This window comes from Thamnophis elegans, chromosome 17, assembly GCF_009769535.1.
Source record: "Thamnophis elegans isolate rThaEle1 chromosome 17, rThaEle1.pri, whole genome shotgun sequence".
NCBI lineage: Eukaryota > Metazoa > Chordata > Lepidosauria > Squamata > Colubridae > Thamnophis > Thamnophis elegans.
The window spans coordinates 8,857,323-8,873,557 of record NC_045557.1 but is presented as its reverse complement, the minus strand read 5'-3'; the positions used below and the strand labels follow the sequence as shown (position 1 = coordinate 8,873,557).

At 45.7% G+C, this 16,235-nt stretch overlaps 1 protein-coding gene across 1 annotated transcript; it reads left to right on the top strand.

The window, feature by feature from the left end:
- Positions 1 to 5,761: 5,761 nt before the first annotated feature.
- On the top strand, positions 5,762 to 16,021 carry NPAS4 (neuronal PAS domain protein 4). The gene is made up of 8 exons (XM_032234309.1): positions 5,762 to 6,591; positions 6,899 to 7,050; positions 7,405 to 7,507; positions 8,653 to 8,902; positions 10,102 to 10,211; positions 10,329 to 10,467; positions 10,865 to 12,207; positions 15,978 to 16,021. The coding sequence occupies exons 1-8, from the start codon at positions 6,417 to 6,419 to the stop codon at positions 16,019 to 16,021; spliced, it is 2,316 nt and encodes a 771-aa protein (XP_032090200.1). The 5' UTR covers positions 5,762 to 6,416.
- The last annotated feature ends 214 nt before the right edge of the window (positions 16,022 to 16,235 follow it).

The following is a 16,235-nucleotide window of genomic DNA, read 5'->3' as shown; positions in this document are numbered from 1 at the left end:
TCAACATCACTGCTCATCTCTGGTTTCTCCTTGAATGGGTATATACAGTATAGAGTTTGCGAAAGGTTTCTTTTCCCGGGTTCGAACCCCTCCCTCTCGCCGAGTTATTTACGATCTCCCCTTATTGGGGAAAAAGTACAACCTGATTTGCAAATCCGCCCACTCGTTTTTTTTCCCCTTCTCTCTCTCCCCCGTCTTTCTCTGGCTGCCGGCTACACATCGTTGGCCGCCCCCACACGCTGCAGCAGAATGTTACAGGGACTGAATTACAAAGCACAGGCTGGGTGTGTGTGTGTGAGTTTGTAGATGTGTGTGTGTCTCTCTCTATACGCACTCGGAGTTGCTATATTTAGCCGGCCGTGGCTGTTTTTAGCTCCTTGATTCAGAACCTAAATTAGCAGAAAAGAGGGGGAGAACATTCAACTCAACTTTTTGGCAAAGGGATGGATTTGATGAACCGAAAAAGGGAGAATTTGGACAGTACTGTACCAGGGAAACAAACCCTTCTTTAGGCATCAGTTGGCCCCCCTCCCCAAAAGTTTATATCTCCCTCCACCACCCCCTTTCTAAACCTTTCTCTCCCCCCTCCTCGCCCAATCCCACCCAGTATTGCCACACAGTGATTCACAGTCACAACGTGAAAAATGATTCACCTTCCCCCAATCAACGCTCAGCTGGGAGTTGATCTGCCTTTTCGATCTGCCACCATCTTCGGTCAAATCGATCCGTATAGAGCTGGAAGGGACCCTGGAGGTCTTCTAGTCCAGCTGAAGCAGGGGACGCCGTTCGCACGGAGGCTCTCCTTTCGTGAGCCCATGTACACAGGCTCCCTTCACACCCCATTGTAGTTGCATTCCCGTGCTTTGTCCAATCCAATAGTAGGTTGTTTTCGGCTTGCGCCACAATGGAGCGACAAATTTCGGTCTCTGAGCCAGGCTGTTGTGAAGCTTTCGCCCCATCGTAACTGCCTTCCCTGCTGTCGTCGTTCGGCGAATCACGGCAGTTGTGACGCGGTGGTCTTTAGTGAATCTGGCTGGCCAAACGTGACCCCGGGAAGACTGCAACCGTCATAAATATGAGTCAGTGGCCAAGCATCAGAATTCTGATCATGCGAGCCATGGGGATGCGGTCATGGTTTTTATGAAAAATGGTTGTAAGTCACTTTTTTCCCAGGGCTGTTCTAACTTTGGACGGTCACTAAATGGATTAACATTTAGGGTTGAGAGAGAGAGAGAGAGAGAGACTGGAACCCAAGTCACCCAGCTGACTTTCATGGCTGAGGTGGGACTAGAACTCACCGTCTCCTGGTGATCGGCATAGCTGGTTTTCATGCTAAAGGAGGTCTAGAATTCACTGTTGCCTGGTGATTGGCCCACCCACCCAGCTTTCATGACTAAGACGAAACTAGAGCTCCCTGTCTCCTGGTGATCAGCCCAAAGTCACCTAGGTAGCTTTCATGCCTAAGGAGGGACTAGAACTCACCCTCACCTGATGATTGGCCCAGCTAGCTTTCATGCTAAAGAGGGACTAGAATTGTGGGGATTGGTCTAAAATCACCCAGCCAGCTTTCGTGACTAAGACGAAACTAGAACTTCCCGTCTCCTGTTGATTGGCCCAAAATCACCCCGTTGGCTTTCATGTCTAAGGAGGGACTAGGACTCACCAGGCGCCGGTTTCTAGGCCGGTTCCTTTATCCACTATTGAATTCTCTCCTTTAATTCCAACTAGCGTAGCCAACTGGGAATTCTGGGAACTGAAGTCTGACCCACATCTGGAGAGCTACCTAGTTGGGGAAATCAAGCTGAAATGATTGTTGCATGCCTGATTCTCTGAGCTTAGGGAATTTCCTGCAGATGTTTTATTCCCAGACTAGGCAACGTTATCAGTGTGAGTAGGGACAGGAGCGTTGATTGCTTGTTCATAGAAAGTAGCTGGCCCTGCCAGTCTCAATTCTACCTTCCTTGATATTTAATTCCTCAGAATGGCTGGCTGGGGAATTCTGGGAGTTGAAGTCCACAGGTCTTAAAGTCGCCATGTTTGGCTGGCTGAGGTATTCTGGGAGTTGAAGTCCACATGTTTTAAAGTCGCCATGTTTGATTGGCTGAGGAATTCTGGGAGTTGAAGTGCACAAGTCTTAAAGTCGCCATGTTTGACTGGCTGAGGAATTCTGGGAGTTGAAGTCCACAGGTCTTAAAGTCGCCATGTTTGATTGGCTGAGGAATTCTGGGAGTTGAAGTGCACAAGTCTTAAAGTCGCCATGTTTGATTGGCTGAGGAATTCTGGGAGTTGAAGTGCACAAGTCTTAAAGTCGCCATGTTTGACTGGCTGAGGAATTCTGGGAGTTGAAGTCCACAAGTCTTAAAGTCGTCATGTTTGGCTGGCTGAGGAATTCTGGGAGTTGAAGGTTGGAGACCCCTGCTCTACAATATTGTGTAGTCTGATGGTACAGGTAGTCCTCAACTTACAACAGTTCATTTAGTGACTGTCCAAAGTTACACTGAAAAATGTGATTTAGGACTCTTTTTCACAGTTACGACCTTTGCAGCATCCCCACAATCATGTGATCAAACATCCAGATGTTTGGTCAATGACCCATAGTCACATGATCCCCTTTTGCAACCTTTTGATGGGCAGGAAGCCAGATTCACTTAACAACCATGTCACTAACTTATCAACCTTAACCATGGTGGCAAGAGAGGTTGTAAAATGGGACAAAACTCATTTAACAAACAGTTTGGTGAACCACAGAAATTTTGAGCTCAAGTGTGGTCGTAAATCAGGGACAACCTGTACAAGAGAAAAATCAAAATCTCAAAGCAAGTTTAGCTGTTACTCTCATCAGGAATAAGTCCAGGTACTTTTATCTGCAGTTGCAGTGATTTGCCACTGATTACTCCTGGCATATATATTTTTTAAATTTCTCAGTCTAGCCTGTAGCTCTGAAATCTCCTGGTGGCCTTCCATCCATGTCCTAAACCGGCTACCACCTATTTAAGCTTGTAGCCCAGGCAATGTCAGCCGAATACTGCCACCTGCTGGTGCGTAAGAGGATTTTGTAAGGTTCTACAAATCAAATGCCGCTCCTAATGACTTTGTGGCTCCGTCCATGCGATTTTCTTGGCGAGGTTGAAGTAGTGATGCGCTCCCTCCCGCTTTGCAACATCCTTGAGCTTCTTTATAGTCCCCACATCAAGTCCTAATCAAGTCTGACCTTGCTAGAGATCAGCCCAAGTTGGCAAGGCTCCGCATGGCTTGACAGAACATTAGACAATGTTTCCATGAGTTTTTGCAAGGTTTCCATTCTAAAGTTCCCTAGAACATAGAATGTAAACATACATAGAACACAGAATCTTGCAGAGGTGAAATATCCACATGCCCAGGTCATCCAACCGGATCTGCAGCTTGGAATTTGCAAATTTACATGTCTGCCCTTCCTTACGCCTGGAATTGTTGTCAGCTCAGAAAGACAACCTTAGAGTCAAATGGAACTTTTTAGGAATGGCTGTTCCTGGATCAGTCAGTTGCATAAACAGTCTGTCTGCATTGCAGAAGAGTGATAATTGTGTAACTGTCAAGTTGTTCTCCTTGGAAAATCAACACATAACTAACTGGAGGTGTTACAGTATGGCATGATGGGAAGAGGGAAGAGAAGGGATAGTAGAAAGGAGGGGAAAAGGAAGGGAGGGGGAAGGGAGGAAAGGAAAGGAAGGGAAGGGAGAAAGGAAAGGACAGGAAAGGAAAGGAATGGAAAAATGAAGGAAAGAAGGAAGAAAGTGAAGGAAGGAAAAATGAAAAGGGAGGGAGGGAAGAAAGGGAGGGAAGAAAGAGGGAAGGAGGAAGCAAGCACTGAAGAAGGAAAAGGATTTGGGATGGTGAAGAAAAGGGGAGGATGGGAGAAGGAAATGGAAGGAGGAGGGAGGGAAGAAAGGAGGGAGGGAGGAAGGAAAGAGATGAGGGAGGGAGTGAGGAAAAAAAGAAGGAAGCAGGGGAGGGAAGGGAAGGAGGAGGGAAGGAAGAATGGAAGGAAATAAAGAAGGAAGAGGGAAGGGAGGGATGAAGGAAGGAAGGAAAGGAATGAGGGAGGACAGAAAAGGAAGGAAGAAAGGGAAGGAAAGAAGGAAGAGGAAAGGGAGGGACGAAGGAAGGAAGGAGAGATGCTAAAAGCAAACACAATATTCCTTAAGACAGGACCTTGCATAGTTTTGGGGGACAGTTTCTAACTTCCTCTCTCCATCCTGGGGTGCCTCCTCCTTTCTGGCACCTTCCAAAACAAGGGCAGCACCACAAAGAGCCAGCCGCCTCCCACCCCATCTCAGCTTTTTCACGCCTTATATGGAACGAGAGATTTATGCTAAAAGCCGAGCTAATTAATGTAGGTTATCTCTGCAAAGGGAGAAAGTGGGGGGGGGGGAGGAAGTAAAGAAAGGAAGAAAACGAAGAAGAATAAGAATCACCCCAAATGGGAGATAGAATGCTGTCACTTTTCATGGTTGCTTAGCAACCGCAGAGCTCAAAAAGAACCTTTCCTTTCTCTCTTTTTTTGCAGGGTCTATTTTTGGCTTTCACAGAAGAGAATGTTATTTAAGGCCTGGCTTGTTTATTTACTGGGAAGTTTAAAAGAAAACCAGAATAGACTCACCCTTTTTGTTTTTTTGGGCGAGAAGGGAAAATTCCTGGACAGAAATCCTAAAGAAAGATATGCTTTTAGAGCACTTTATGGGACTAAATGGGAGAGAGAGAGCAAATTGTTCAGAAAAGTTTTAAAAACCACAATAATTTTGGAAAAAAGGGGAAAAGAACAGATTTACCCTCCTGGATAGCCTTTACTAGTAAATATTTCTTTCTTTTTGAGACTGCATCAAGGACAGCTTCTTTAAACTACAAAGCTGACCTTACTATTAGGGCAAAATAAACAATCACACATTCCCCCTAAAATAAATAGTAGTAGGGAGGGAGGTAGACAGACAGACAGACAGACAGAGATGATAGAGATGATAGATAAATAAATAGCTAGATGATAAACAGATAGATGACTGACAGATGATAGATAGATAAATAGATAGACAGACAGACAGATAGATAGATAGATACCAATAGAGAGAGACAGACAGACAGACAAATACCAGTAAATAGACAGATGATAGAGATATATGATAGATAGTTTGATGGATGAAGGGATGATAGATAGATAGATAGATAGATAGAGAGAGAGAGAGAGAGACAGACAGACAGACAGACAGACACAGACAGATAGATAGTTGATAGATGGAGAGAGAGGATGGATAATATAGAGATAGATAGATAGATTGATTGATTGATTGATTGATGTAAATAGACAGATGATAGAGATATATGATAGATAGATATTTGGATGGATGAATGGATGATAGATATATGATAGATAGATACCGATAGATAGATAGATAGATAGATAGATAGATAGATAGATAGATAGATAGATAGATAGATAGATAGATAGATAGATGATAGATAAATGATGAGAGAGATGATATATGATAGCTAGCTAGCTAGCTAGATGGATGGGTAGGTAAGTAGATAGGGAGATGAGAGAGAGAGATGATATATGATAGATAGATAGATAGATAGATAGATAGATAGATAGATAGATAGATTGATTATAGATATAGATATAGATATAGATATATAGACACATACATCATTCTGAGTTGATTTTTCACACAGTTCAGGCCTGTAACCCTGCAATTTGAATGTGCCCTTTTCCTCTAGCATTTGGGTTTTAAGAACAAGAGTGAAGAAATATGGAATCAACCAGACCCATTTTACTTTGGTCCTGACAAAAATCGAGGAAAAGATTGCGAAGGAAGGAAAGAAAAAGAGGAAAGAATAACACCCAAGCAAAAAGATCGGCTACATAGCTTTGAGTAAGAGACACGAAAGAGAGAAGAGAAGAAAAAAAAGGAAGGATGGATTTGAGAAAGAACAAGCCTTTTTTTACAAAAAGGGAAAGGAGAAGGGAGATGTTAGTGCCAGTTCTAAATTTCTGGGACTGGGAGAGAGGGAAACAGTCAGGCACGCAGAGCAGTGATTCCGACACTCAAGACTCTGTTTCGTCTCCTAATTCGGTGCAGTGTTTCCTTGGTTTCCTCCTCCAGCCTCCCCCCCTTCCTCACCACGTCATTTAGGAGCTAGTGACGTAGGGTTCCCCCAAGCCCATGGAAGCAGGGGGGGAGGGGGGAGCGCTGGCTCTGCAACCCTCTCCCTCCATTGATCTGAACAACTCCTCCCGCCCCGTTCTCCTTAATATGCCAGTGCCCACACTTTCAACCGCCTATAAAAGATGGAAAGCAAGCATCTTCGACAGATCCACAGGCAGGCATCAGAGAGAGAAAGAGACGGAAGGCGGCTGAGCTGCACGGATCTTCTTCCCAGCCGAGATGTACCGGTCCACGAAAGGAGCCTCCAAGGCACGGCGGGATCAAATCAACGCGGAGATAAGGCATCTCAAGGACCTGTTGCCCATTGCCGAAGGAGATAAACTCCGGCTCTCTTATCTGCATATCATGTCGCTGGCTTGCATCTATACTCGGAAATCCATCTTCTTCTCCAAAGGTAGGCTTGGAAGACCTCCGAAGGGCTTGGCGGGATCTAAGAGAGCCGGGCGAGGGGGTTGAGTTCTGAAGTTGGGCGAGGGGCTGCCTTCCTGAAGCGCCTTTCAACAGGTCCCTCTCCGTGGTGCTGAAACGGCCAGTGGAGGTTGCACTGGGACGCTGTCCGTGGTGCTGAAACAGCCCCCATAAGACTTTACTTGCAGTAGCCGCTGTCCGTGGTGCTGAAACCCCTTACCGTTCCTGTCCCTCAACTTTTTAAAATAATAACGGTCATAATCCTGAAACTAACCTGTCCTGTTTCTCAACAGGTGCAACTCTAGAAGGCTTGGAGAGCATGCTCTCTTCCCAGGACTTAGACGACTTCATGCAGACCCTTCCCGGCTTCCTTTTGGCATTCACGGGCGAAGGCAAACTCATCTATGTGTCGGAGAGCGTGGCCGAGCACTTGGGGCATTCTATGGTACGTACCGGCAGACTTGTAAAGAGGGGAGAGTCATACCTTTACTGTAAAATAAGGGAAGTGATAGCACTTCTATGAATTACCTTGGGTTTAACAGCAGGCTAACCTTGTGCTTCATTCAAGCCATTGCTTTTCAGTTTCTCCATGGCTGGGACTTATTAAATTAGTCCTATAGTCTCCAGTTTGTCCATAACATTGATAGCTCTGAAGAGATTATTTTCTCAATGGGAGTCAACGTATTTGTGAATGTCGGTTGACTTTGGAGATCCTATGTGAAGCTAAGATTTCTGATGACTCGATGACTAAGAGGGGAGTTTGATTTCACAACTGTTCTCATCCCACTTATGCCTGCAGGTGGATTTAGTGGCCCAAGGAGACAGCATCTACGACATCATTGACCCGGCCGATCATATTGTGATGAAGACTCAGTTGGCGTTGCCTTCTCCCTTAAGCACCGGTAGGTGTTTCTTGGTGGGGAATGAGTGTCGTGCAGGAGAGATGGGAAGCAATTAGACACGGGGATGGGAAAGGAATCTGAATTAGCATGACGGCTATTTAAAAGTTGACAGGTTACATGTTAGAACAGAACAATGCCTCATTGAGAAGTTAATTCAAGGGAGAAGATACGAAAGCTTATCTTTTATCAGAAAAACTCACATTCGGCAGCCGATAGGATTATGAAATGTGGCCTCCCATTAGTAGGGAGAAAAAGCAGCATGGCATTTCTGGAGAACAACGAGCATTAAGGGCAGTGTTTGTCAACCGTAGTTTTTAATTTTATTTTTATTTCGTTTGTCCAACGTTCAAGATAGCAGGCATAAGTATGAACATGGAGATAAACAAAGGAAATGAATACAAATAAATGGGGATGGTAGGACAGGGATGGAAGGCACGCTGGTGCACTTATGCACATCCCCTTAGAGACCTCTTAGGAATGGGGTGATGTCCACAGTAGACAATTTGAGGTTGAAGCTGTGGGGGGCTTGAGGATGTAACCATGGAGTCGGGTAGAGCATTCCAGGTGTTGACCACTCTGTTGCTGAAGTCGTATTTTCTGCATTCAAGTTTGGAGCGATTTACCTTGAGTTTGTATCAATTGTTTGCCCGAGTGTTATTGCAGTTGAAGCTGAAGTAGTCATTGACAGGTAGGACGTTGTAGCAGACAATTTTGTGTACTACGCTTAGGTCAGAACGTAGGCGGTGCCATCCCTGGTTGTCCTAAGTCCAAAATTTCAAGCCTGGGGGTGTAAGGGATTCTATTCTGAGCAGAGGAGTGGAGGACTCTTAGTTGTTTGAAGATGTGTGGCCTTCAACTCCCAGGTCTACAAATCTTGAATTGGCCCAAGATTGAAAACTTGATTCTAAGGATGGAGTTTCCAATCCGAGGAAATTCAATCCATTCTGTGTTTAAGAAATCGATTTAGAAATACATCACATGCAGGGGAAATAATATGATTTGCCAAGTCCTGAAGAGTGGAACAGATCTTTCTGCTAGAGATTGGCTCATCGAGATGATCGCTTTGAATATGATTCAATGTATTATGGCTTTTCTGGTCTCTCAATCTCCCTCTTCTTTTTCTTCTGTCCCTCTAACCAAAACAGAACGTCTCTTCCGTTGCCACTTCAACACTTCCAAGACAATTCGGCGTCAAAGTGCAGGAAATAAGCTGATTCTGATTCGTGGTCACTTCCACCAACCTCCTCCGGGTTCTTATTGGTCCACCAATCCTATCTTCACGGCCTTCTGCACTCCTCTAGATCCGAAGCCCAGAATGGGTCAAAATGCGTTCTTCCTGTCCGCTTTTGAGAGTCGCCACACGAAAGACTTGGCCATCATGGATATCTCTGAAAGGTGAGAGGCCTTATGGAAAAAGGTGAAAGGTTAGGATTAATCTAGAAGAGGGGTGTCTCCAGACTTGGTGATTTTAAGACAGGTGGACTTCAACTCCCAGAATTCCCCAGACAGCGTTTGGCAACTTTAAGACGGGTGGACTTCAACTCCCAGAATTCCGCAGCCAGCCATGACGGATGAAGAATTCTGGGAGTTGAAGTCCATAAATCTTAAAAATAGTTCGCGTTTAGAGACCTCACATGCCAGTGGGTGTCACACATTGGTGGATGTGACCGCATATTTTGAGTGACAGGGAGCCGCAGCAGAGGGTTGAAAGAGCCAGATGTGGCTCCAGAGCCGCAAGAGAAGAAAATTAAGGAAAGACTGAGAAAGACTTCGGTGGGCTAGTTAAGCATGGGGCATCTTCCACCCACCAGAGGGAGAAGCAGGGCACCGAATAACCAGCGTTGATGCAACAGCATGCATAAAAATTCTGCTGTATTATTTTTCCTGACAATTTCTTATTCTATTTTTTAAAAAAAGTATTGGAGTTTTTCTAGGGTGGATACTTTTTTTCCGAGTGAGAAATGTGAGAACTAAGGGAGGCCACAGAAGGTTGAGACTTCTCTTCTGTCTAGTGCGGCTCCGGAGCCGCATGTGGCTCTTTCATCCCTCTGCTGCAGTTCCCCGTCACTCAAAACATGCGGTCACAACCGCCAATGTGTGACACCCGCCGGCATGCGATTTATTGAGCTTTATGACCCCCGGTAGGCCAACCATGGATAAATCCCAAAAAAGTTTCAGAAGAAAACAGAACAGTTTTAATTCAACGACATATCCTAGTTTTGTTGGCCACTCAGGAAATGTCAGGTCCTGGAAGCATTTTGTGGCTTCCGGTGTTTTCTTTTCTATGGGGAACGGGTCCAAATGACTCTTTGAGTGTTTTAAGGTTGCCGACCCCTGGTCTAGTGTTTCTCAACCTTGCCAACTTGAAGATGGGTGGAATTGAGTTGCAGGCCAGGGAATTCTGGGAGTTGAAGTTCGCCCATCTTCCAAGCAGCCAAGGCTGAGAAACCCTGCTCCAGAAAATTTAAAGAGGCTCAAAATAAATCAGGAAGGAACACTTCAAACGTCTTGGGAGCAAAATTGGAAATCTTTGTGGGGGAGGGGACTATGGTGGCTGCAATGCCCTGATCTCTTATTTTCTCTTCGTATTCTAGCGTAATCTTCCATCTGGGCTTTGAGAAAACCGAACTCTTCTGCAAATCGTGGTACGGCTTGATCCATCCAGAAGATCTGAGCCACGCTTCGGCGCAGCATTACCGACTGTGTGAGTTTCTTAGCCTTGTCGTTTCATCCACCCTTTTGGGGAAGCTACAGCAGATGGGCGAAGCGGTTTTGGGGGTGACCAAGTCCCTCATTTCCTTTTTCCTACTTGTTACTCCAGTGGGGGACCAGAGCAACGCGCAAGCCGAAATGGTGATCCGGCTACAAGCGAAAGATGGCGTCAGCTGGATATGGGTCTACTCCCTGCTTCGCTTGGAGAACGCGGAGATCCCCATCGTTTCTCACAACTACGTCATCAGGTAACCGCTGTGAACTCTCTCTGGGGTGGGCGGGCTTGAGATATGCGTTGGTTCTTTGTAACACTGCGAAGTGGGAGGGAGGGACGGACTCAGAATTCACCCGGCTTGGCTTCATGCCGAAGGCAGGACTACAACTCAGCACCTCCTGGTGATTGGCCCAAACAACTGGGCTTTCATGCCTAAGGTGGGACTAGAACTCCCTGTCTCCTGGTGATTGGCCCGAAGTCACCTGGCATGCCTAAGAACTAGGACTCACTGCACAAATTTCACACTTAGCAAAATCGATAGCGGTCGTGAATTGAGGGCTACCTGTATTTGATTTCTGGCGGCTATCTTGGTGATGAGAAGTCTCCCCAGAACCTCCTTCTTACTTTCCCATCTTCCTTTCTCTCTGCAGCGATTCCGAAGCCTGGTGCCTGAAACAGCAACTCTCGGCCGAAGGATCCCAAGGCCCATACGGTCTTGAAAGCACCACCACCTTCTTGGAAAGTCTTCTATCTCCTGGACAGCTGTCCAGCCCCGATCAAGTCTTCACGCCCGCGGCCGGCACGCCTACCACCACTCTCCTGGCCTCGACCTTCGATTTCAGCACCGTCGGGGTCCCCGAAGGCCCCTCGACGTTCAGCAAGCCTCCGGAAGGGCTGCCCGAAGAGACGATGGACCCTGGCAATATCTCCTCCATTGAGGACGCCCCGCCAGGTTCCTCCCTCAGCCTGCTGGTCAAAGAACCAGGCTTTGGGTACGTCATCCTCCCGCAAGGAGGTTACGGACAGGCGTTTGCAAGCGAGAAGCCCGGCGGCAAACCCAAGTCCAAAGATTTGGTCTGCACTCCTCCTTACACCCCACACCAGAGTTCACCTTTCCTCTTTGGAACTCCGGAGCTTTACGGAGCCCAGGGCGCAGGTGGTCCTGCGGCCCTGCCTCTGGCGACGGCTTCCAGCACCAACTCCCCCGCCGCCCTCGCCGCCGTGACTGAGCTGTTCTATGCCCAAGAACCCTGCAATGTTCTCTATGAGAAACTCCCCCCGACGCCGGACAGCCCCGGTAAAGGGGGCTGCGCTGTCATGAGCTTGCCGGAGATCCGAGGTCCCCTCTATGTTGACGTGCCTATGGTACCCGAAGGGATCTTGACTCCGGAGGCCTCACCCATCAAGCAAACGTTCTTCCAATATTCCGAGAAGGAGAAGAACGAGATTGAACTGCTGGCTCAGCAGATCTGCAGCCTGGCCGAGACGTTCGGCTCCGCTGCTTCCCAAGAGCTCGCCGAGAATGACCCGGAAGGTTTCCGAGAGGACCCGCCATGCTCCGGCCCTGAACTCTCTCCCGCGCCGCAACCTTGCCCGGAATTCCAACTGCCCAAAACCTGGAGGAGCGTCGACTTCTCTCTCTTGACCTGCCTGGAGGATGATCTCCTGGACGACAACGCTCTCGAGGCCCTCCTGCAAGACCTGTCATCCTTTCTGTTTGAGAAAGACGGGGCAGGGACGAGGTGCCCTCGCCACCAGTTCTGCGGTGGCGACGTCAGTAGTCCACTTGGCTTGGACACCGAAGATAGTAGTAGCCCAGGATGCTTTGCTCCCTCGCCAAGGATGGACTTAGCTCCAGAACAGCCGCCGTGTTTTCTGGAAGACCTGACCTCCTTCGAAACAGCCTTTGAGACACGTGCCTCAAACTCCCCCTGTGAGGGGTTAGATGAGTTGTATCAACTCCAGAGCCAAAGGCCGAAAGGCTTCCAGGAAGGTAAGCCGGATGTTGGGGGACAGGCAGAGGATTTGGGGAAGGGGTGTCAGGGGAGCAAGAGTAAGGGGAGTGGGCCCCAAAGGTGCTTTTTCAAAAGGCAGTTGGAGTTTCTTGGTTCTTTCTTTCTTCCTTCCTTCCTTCCTTCCTTCCTTCCTTCCTTCCTTCCTTCCTTTCTTTCTTTCTTTCTTCCTTCCTTTCTTTCTTCCTTTCCTTCCTTCCTTTTTTCCTTCCTTTCCTTCCTTCCTTTCCTTCCTTTCCTTCTCTCTTTCCTTCTTTCCCTCCTTCCCTTTCTTTCCTTCTTTCCTTCCTTTTTCCTTCCTTCCTTCCCTCCTTTTCTTTTCTTTTTTCTTTCTTTCCTTCTTCCCTCTTTTTATTTCCTTCCTTGCCTCCCCTTTTCTCTTTCTTTCTTTCTTTTTTTCTTTCTTTCCCTTCTTTCTTTTCTTTCTTTTTCTTTTTCTTTTTTCATTTTCTATTTTACTTCCTTCTTTCCTCCCTTTCTTTTCTTTCTTCCTTTCCTCCCTTCTTTCCTTTCCTTTTTATTCCTTCCTTCCTTTCTCTCTTCCTTTCATTCTTTCTTATCTTCCTTCCTTTTCTGAGTCCCCTTCGGGGAAAAGGGCGGCATATAAATGTAATCAATCAATCAATCAATTCTTCCTTTCCTTTCCTTCCTTCTCTTTTTTCTCTTCTTTCCTTCTCTCTCTTTCCTTCTTTTTCTTCCTTCTTTTCTTTTTCTTTTTGACAAAGTTTTGCCTCTCATCCAAGAGAACCGAAGAAGCTTCCAGGATAACAAGCGAAACGTTTTCTAAGAAAAGAAAACATAGGAACACCACTTGTCTTTTGGAAAAGCATCTTTTTGGAGGGAATTTTTTTTAAATTTTAATTGAACAAAAACACAAAAAAAGAATCATCCTTCATTACATCTTGCAGAAAGCGTGTCAATTGTTTACAGATAACTTTCGTGCCTTTCTCCCACGATCATTACTTATAGTTCATATTAGATTATACACTTTAAGTCAAAAATCTTTGTATATCTTACTATCAATGTACCACAATTCTCATTTGACTACAATTATTTGAACATGCTTTTACCTCAAATCATTCATACTTAAAGACACAACCGCATAATGGCATTCGTTAGCTATTTCAAAAAACCCTCCAATAACATTACATCTTTATAGCATCTTTTAAGTAGAAGTCAATTAATGAAGTTTCTAAGCCTTTAGGACATAATCTTCATAGAAAAGAGGAAGGAATGTCAGAATTGGGACCAGAGGGGGCTGTATTGGCAACGTATCTAAAGAAAAGCTTTTAAAATATAACCCTTAACTCCCAGGATTTCCCCAGTCGGCATGTTTTTAAACTTTGTGGATTTCAAACTCCTAGAATTCCTCTCTGCCGGCTGGGAAAGAAATCCTGAAAAAAGCCAATCTCAGATTTAGGAGCAAGTTTCTAGTCCTTAAATTGGGGAGCAGGCACCAGGAAGCATGTGATTGAGTTGGAAGCTTGGGAAAGTGAGTTTTCCATCCACCGACTGATCGATCTCTCTCTCTCTCTCTTCTCTTCTGTCTCCTCTTTTTAGATGGAAGCGAACACGATTCTTCATTTTGAAATAAGTCTGTGACTTACTTCTCCACGTATGGCATATTGTCATATCTTTAAGAAGCTACATCCACCAAGAAACCCCCCCCCCCAACCCTCCGGAAGTATCCTGCGGATTAAAAAAAAACCAACCATCCTGCACCCAACAGTTTTCGTTGGAGAGTTTCAGCAGGAAAAGACTATACTTTTTTTTATTTAAAAAAAAGAAAAGCAAAGAGAAAAAACAAAAACCACAGATCTTGATTCTGAGATTTCGGTGTGAGACTAGTTACTCAGAGCTAAGGGAAAGGACTGTTGTAAGTGGATTCACACATGTTATATCGTATTCACTCGTAGTGAGTAAACCTCTATGTAATTTACTAAGAAATACCAGAAGGGGGCCTTTGGGCCGAACGGCTCCTAAATCACGATTTAATGCCAAGTTGGAGCAAAACTTTTGCACTGTTTGGGGATTTCTCTCCCCCCCAAAAAAAAATTCTGGTCACTTAATCTTTCGTCCCTGCTCCCTTGAGTAAAGAATGTGTAGGTGGTACGAATACCTACTATAGTAAGGGCCAATGGCTGGTAATGCAATAATTGATTTTATTGCCTTGCTAATCTTGCATTGTGTATTTCTGTTTGTACAGAAACTTCAAAGTTTGGGATACCTGTTTCCAATTCAATTCCCCCTCCCTCTTTTTAAAAATTCACTTTGTGATGGTTATTTAAGTATTAGCAGGATCCTCTAAATCTAAGAAGTATATAATTTGAGCTCCTAAGACAGTGGTTCCCAAACTTGGCAACTTTAAGACTTGGGGACTTCAACTCCCAGAATTCTCCAGCCAGCAGCTGGCTGGAGAATTCTGGGAATTGAAGTCCACAAGTCTTAAAGTTGCCAAGTTTGGGAACCACTGTCCTAAGGCTTCCTGTGGCTCCCAAAAGCTTTGGCAATTCCTTGTTTTTTAACACAACAGGGAGAAAAAATGCAACACCAGGCATTGAAAACAGCCTGGGAGGGGAAAAAAAACAAAATGTATCCTGCAGGATGGGAGACCACCAGGAAATTTTAGGGACTAGCCTGGGAAGTCAGCCAAACTTCTTGCCAATATGGATGTCAGGTTCTGTTCACCAGGGCTCAAATCTGTCCCCAAGCATTCCTTTATGTATCTTTTTGGATCGTAGATAAAAGCGATCAATCAATCATTTTAGGAGAGACAAAGAATTCAAAGCTTTTGTCCTGGCTTCCTACCAAATTCAGATTTTGCCTGTGCACGCGCTTTTGTTTCAACTGCGCATCAAATGAGGTAGAATAGAATAGAATAACAGAGTTGGAAGGGACCTTGGAGGTCTTCTAGTCCAACCCCGCTTAGGCAGGAAACCCGACACCATTTTAGACAAATGGTTGTCTAGCCTCTTCTTAAAAACCTTCTTTTCTGGAAGGAAGGAAGGAAGGAAGGAAGGAAGGAAGGAAGGAAGGAAGGAAGGAAGGAAGGAAGGAAGGAAGGAAGGAAGGGGAAGGGACCTTGGAGGTCTTCTAGTCCAACCCCCTGCTTCAGCAGGAAACCCTACACCATTTCAGACAAATGGTTATCCTATCTCTTCTTAAAAACCTTCTTTTCTGGAAGGAAGGAATTGGAAGGGACCTTGGAGGTCTTCTAGTCCAACCCCCTGCTTCGGCAGGAAACCCTACACCATTTCAGACAAATGGTTATCCTATCTCTTCTTCAAAACTTCCAGTGTTGGAACACTTACAACTTTTGAAGGCAAGTTGTTCCGCGGATGAAGAACTCAAGGCCTCTATCTTAACTATAGCTTCCAACAAAATTCAGTTGTTGTTTTTTTTAAATGATGTTCGCTTATTTCAATTGCACATCCCAAAAAAATAATAATAATCTAACCCTCCGTTTTGGTGTGACCAAAACATTTTCTTTGACAGTGGAATCTGCTGTGTAGATAACCGCTATGTGAGTTACTCAAGATATTTTTCTTTCTTTCTAATCCTTTGGCACCCTCCGAGCGTCTCCTACGACGGGCGAGGCCTGGTAGCTCAACGGCCCCCGAGCCCTCGTTTGGTCCACGCCTGGGGTGGGGGGTCACGCGATCCCTTGGGCTGGGATTATGACCCTTGCCGGGGGAAAATAACCCAGCGTTTTTAGATTGCGGAGATAATATTCTGTTGTTCTGGATAACAGCACTAACTCGGGAAAACTTTGGCGAGAACAGTGGTACAGGATAAACGCCGATATTTATTATTCTGCCGCGTTCTAGATGTACGTGTTTTAAATTTGATTTGGAATAATATGGCTTGTGACAAGCTTCGGGAATCTTTCCCAGCCTCCTCTCGAGAGCAGAAACTGGAGCCTTGCTTGGGTTCTCAAAACTTTCTGTTCCACAACTTCGCAACAACCTCGCTACCCTACTCTTCCCTTGATTGTTGCGTTCAAAACTGT

Coding starts and splice junctions, on each gene's coding strand:
- NPAS4 (XM_032234309.1), top strand. CDS start 6,417: ATGTACCGGTCCACGAAAGGAGCCTCCAAGGCACGGCGGGATCAAATC. Junction 8,903..10,101: donor ATCATGGATATCTCTGAAAG/GTGAGAGGCCTT, acceptor TTCGTATTCTAG/CGTAATCTTCCATCTGGGCT. Junction 12,208..15,977: donor GCCGAAAGGCTTCCAGGAAG/GTAAGCCGGATG, acceptor TCTGGATAACAG/CACTAACTCGGGAAAACTTT.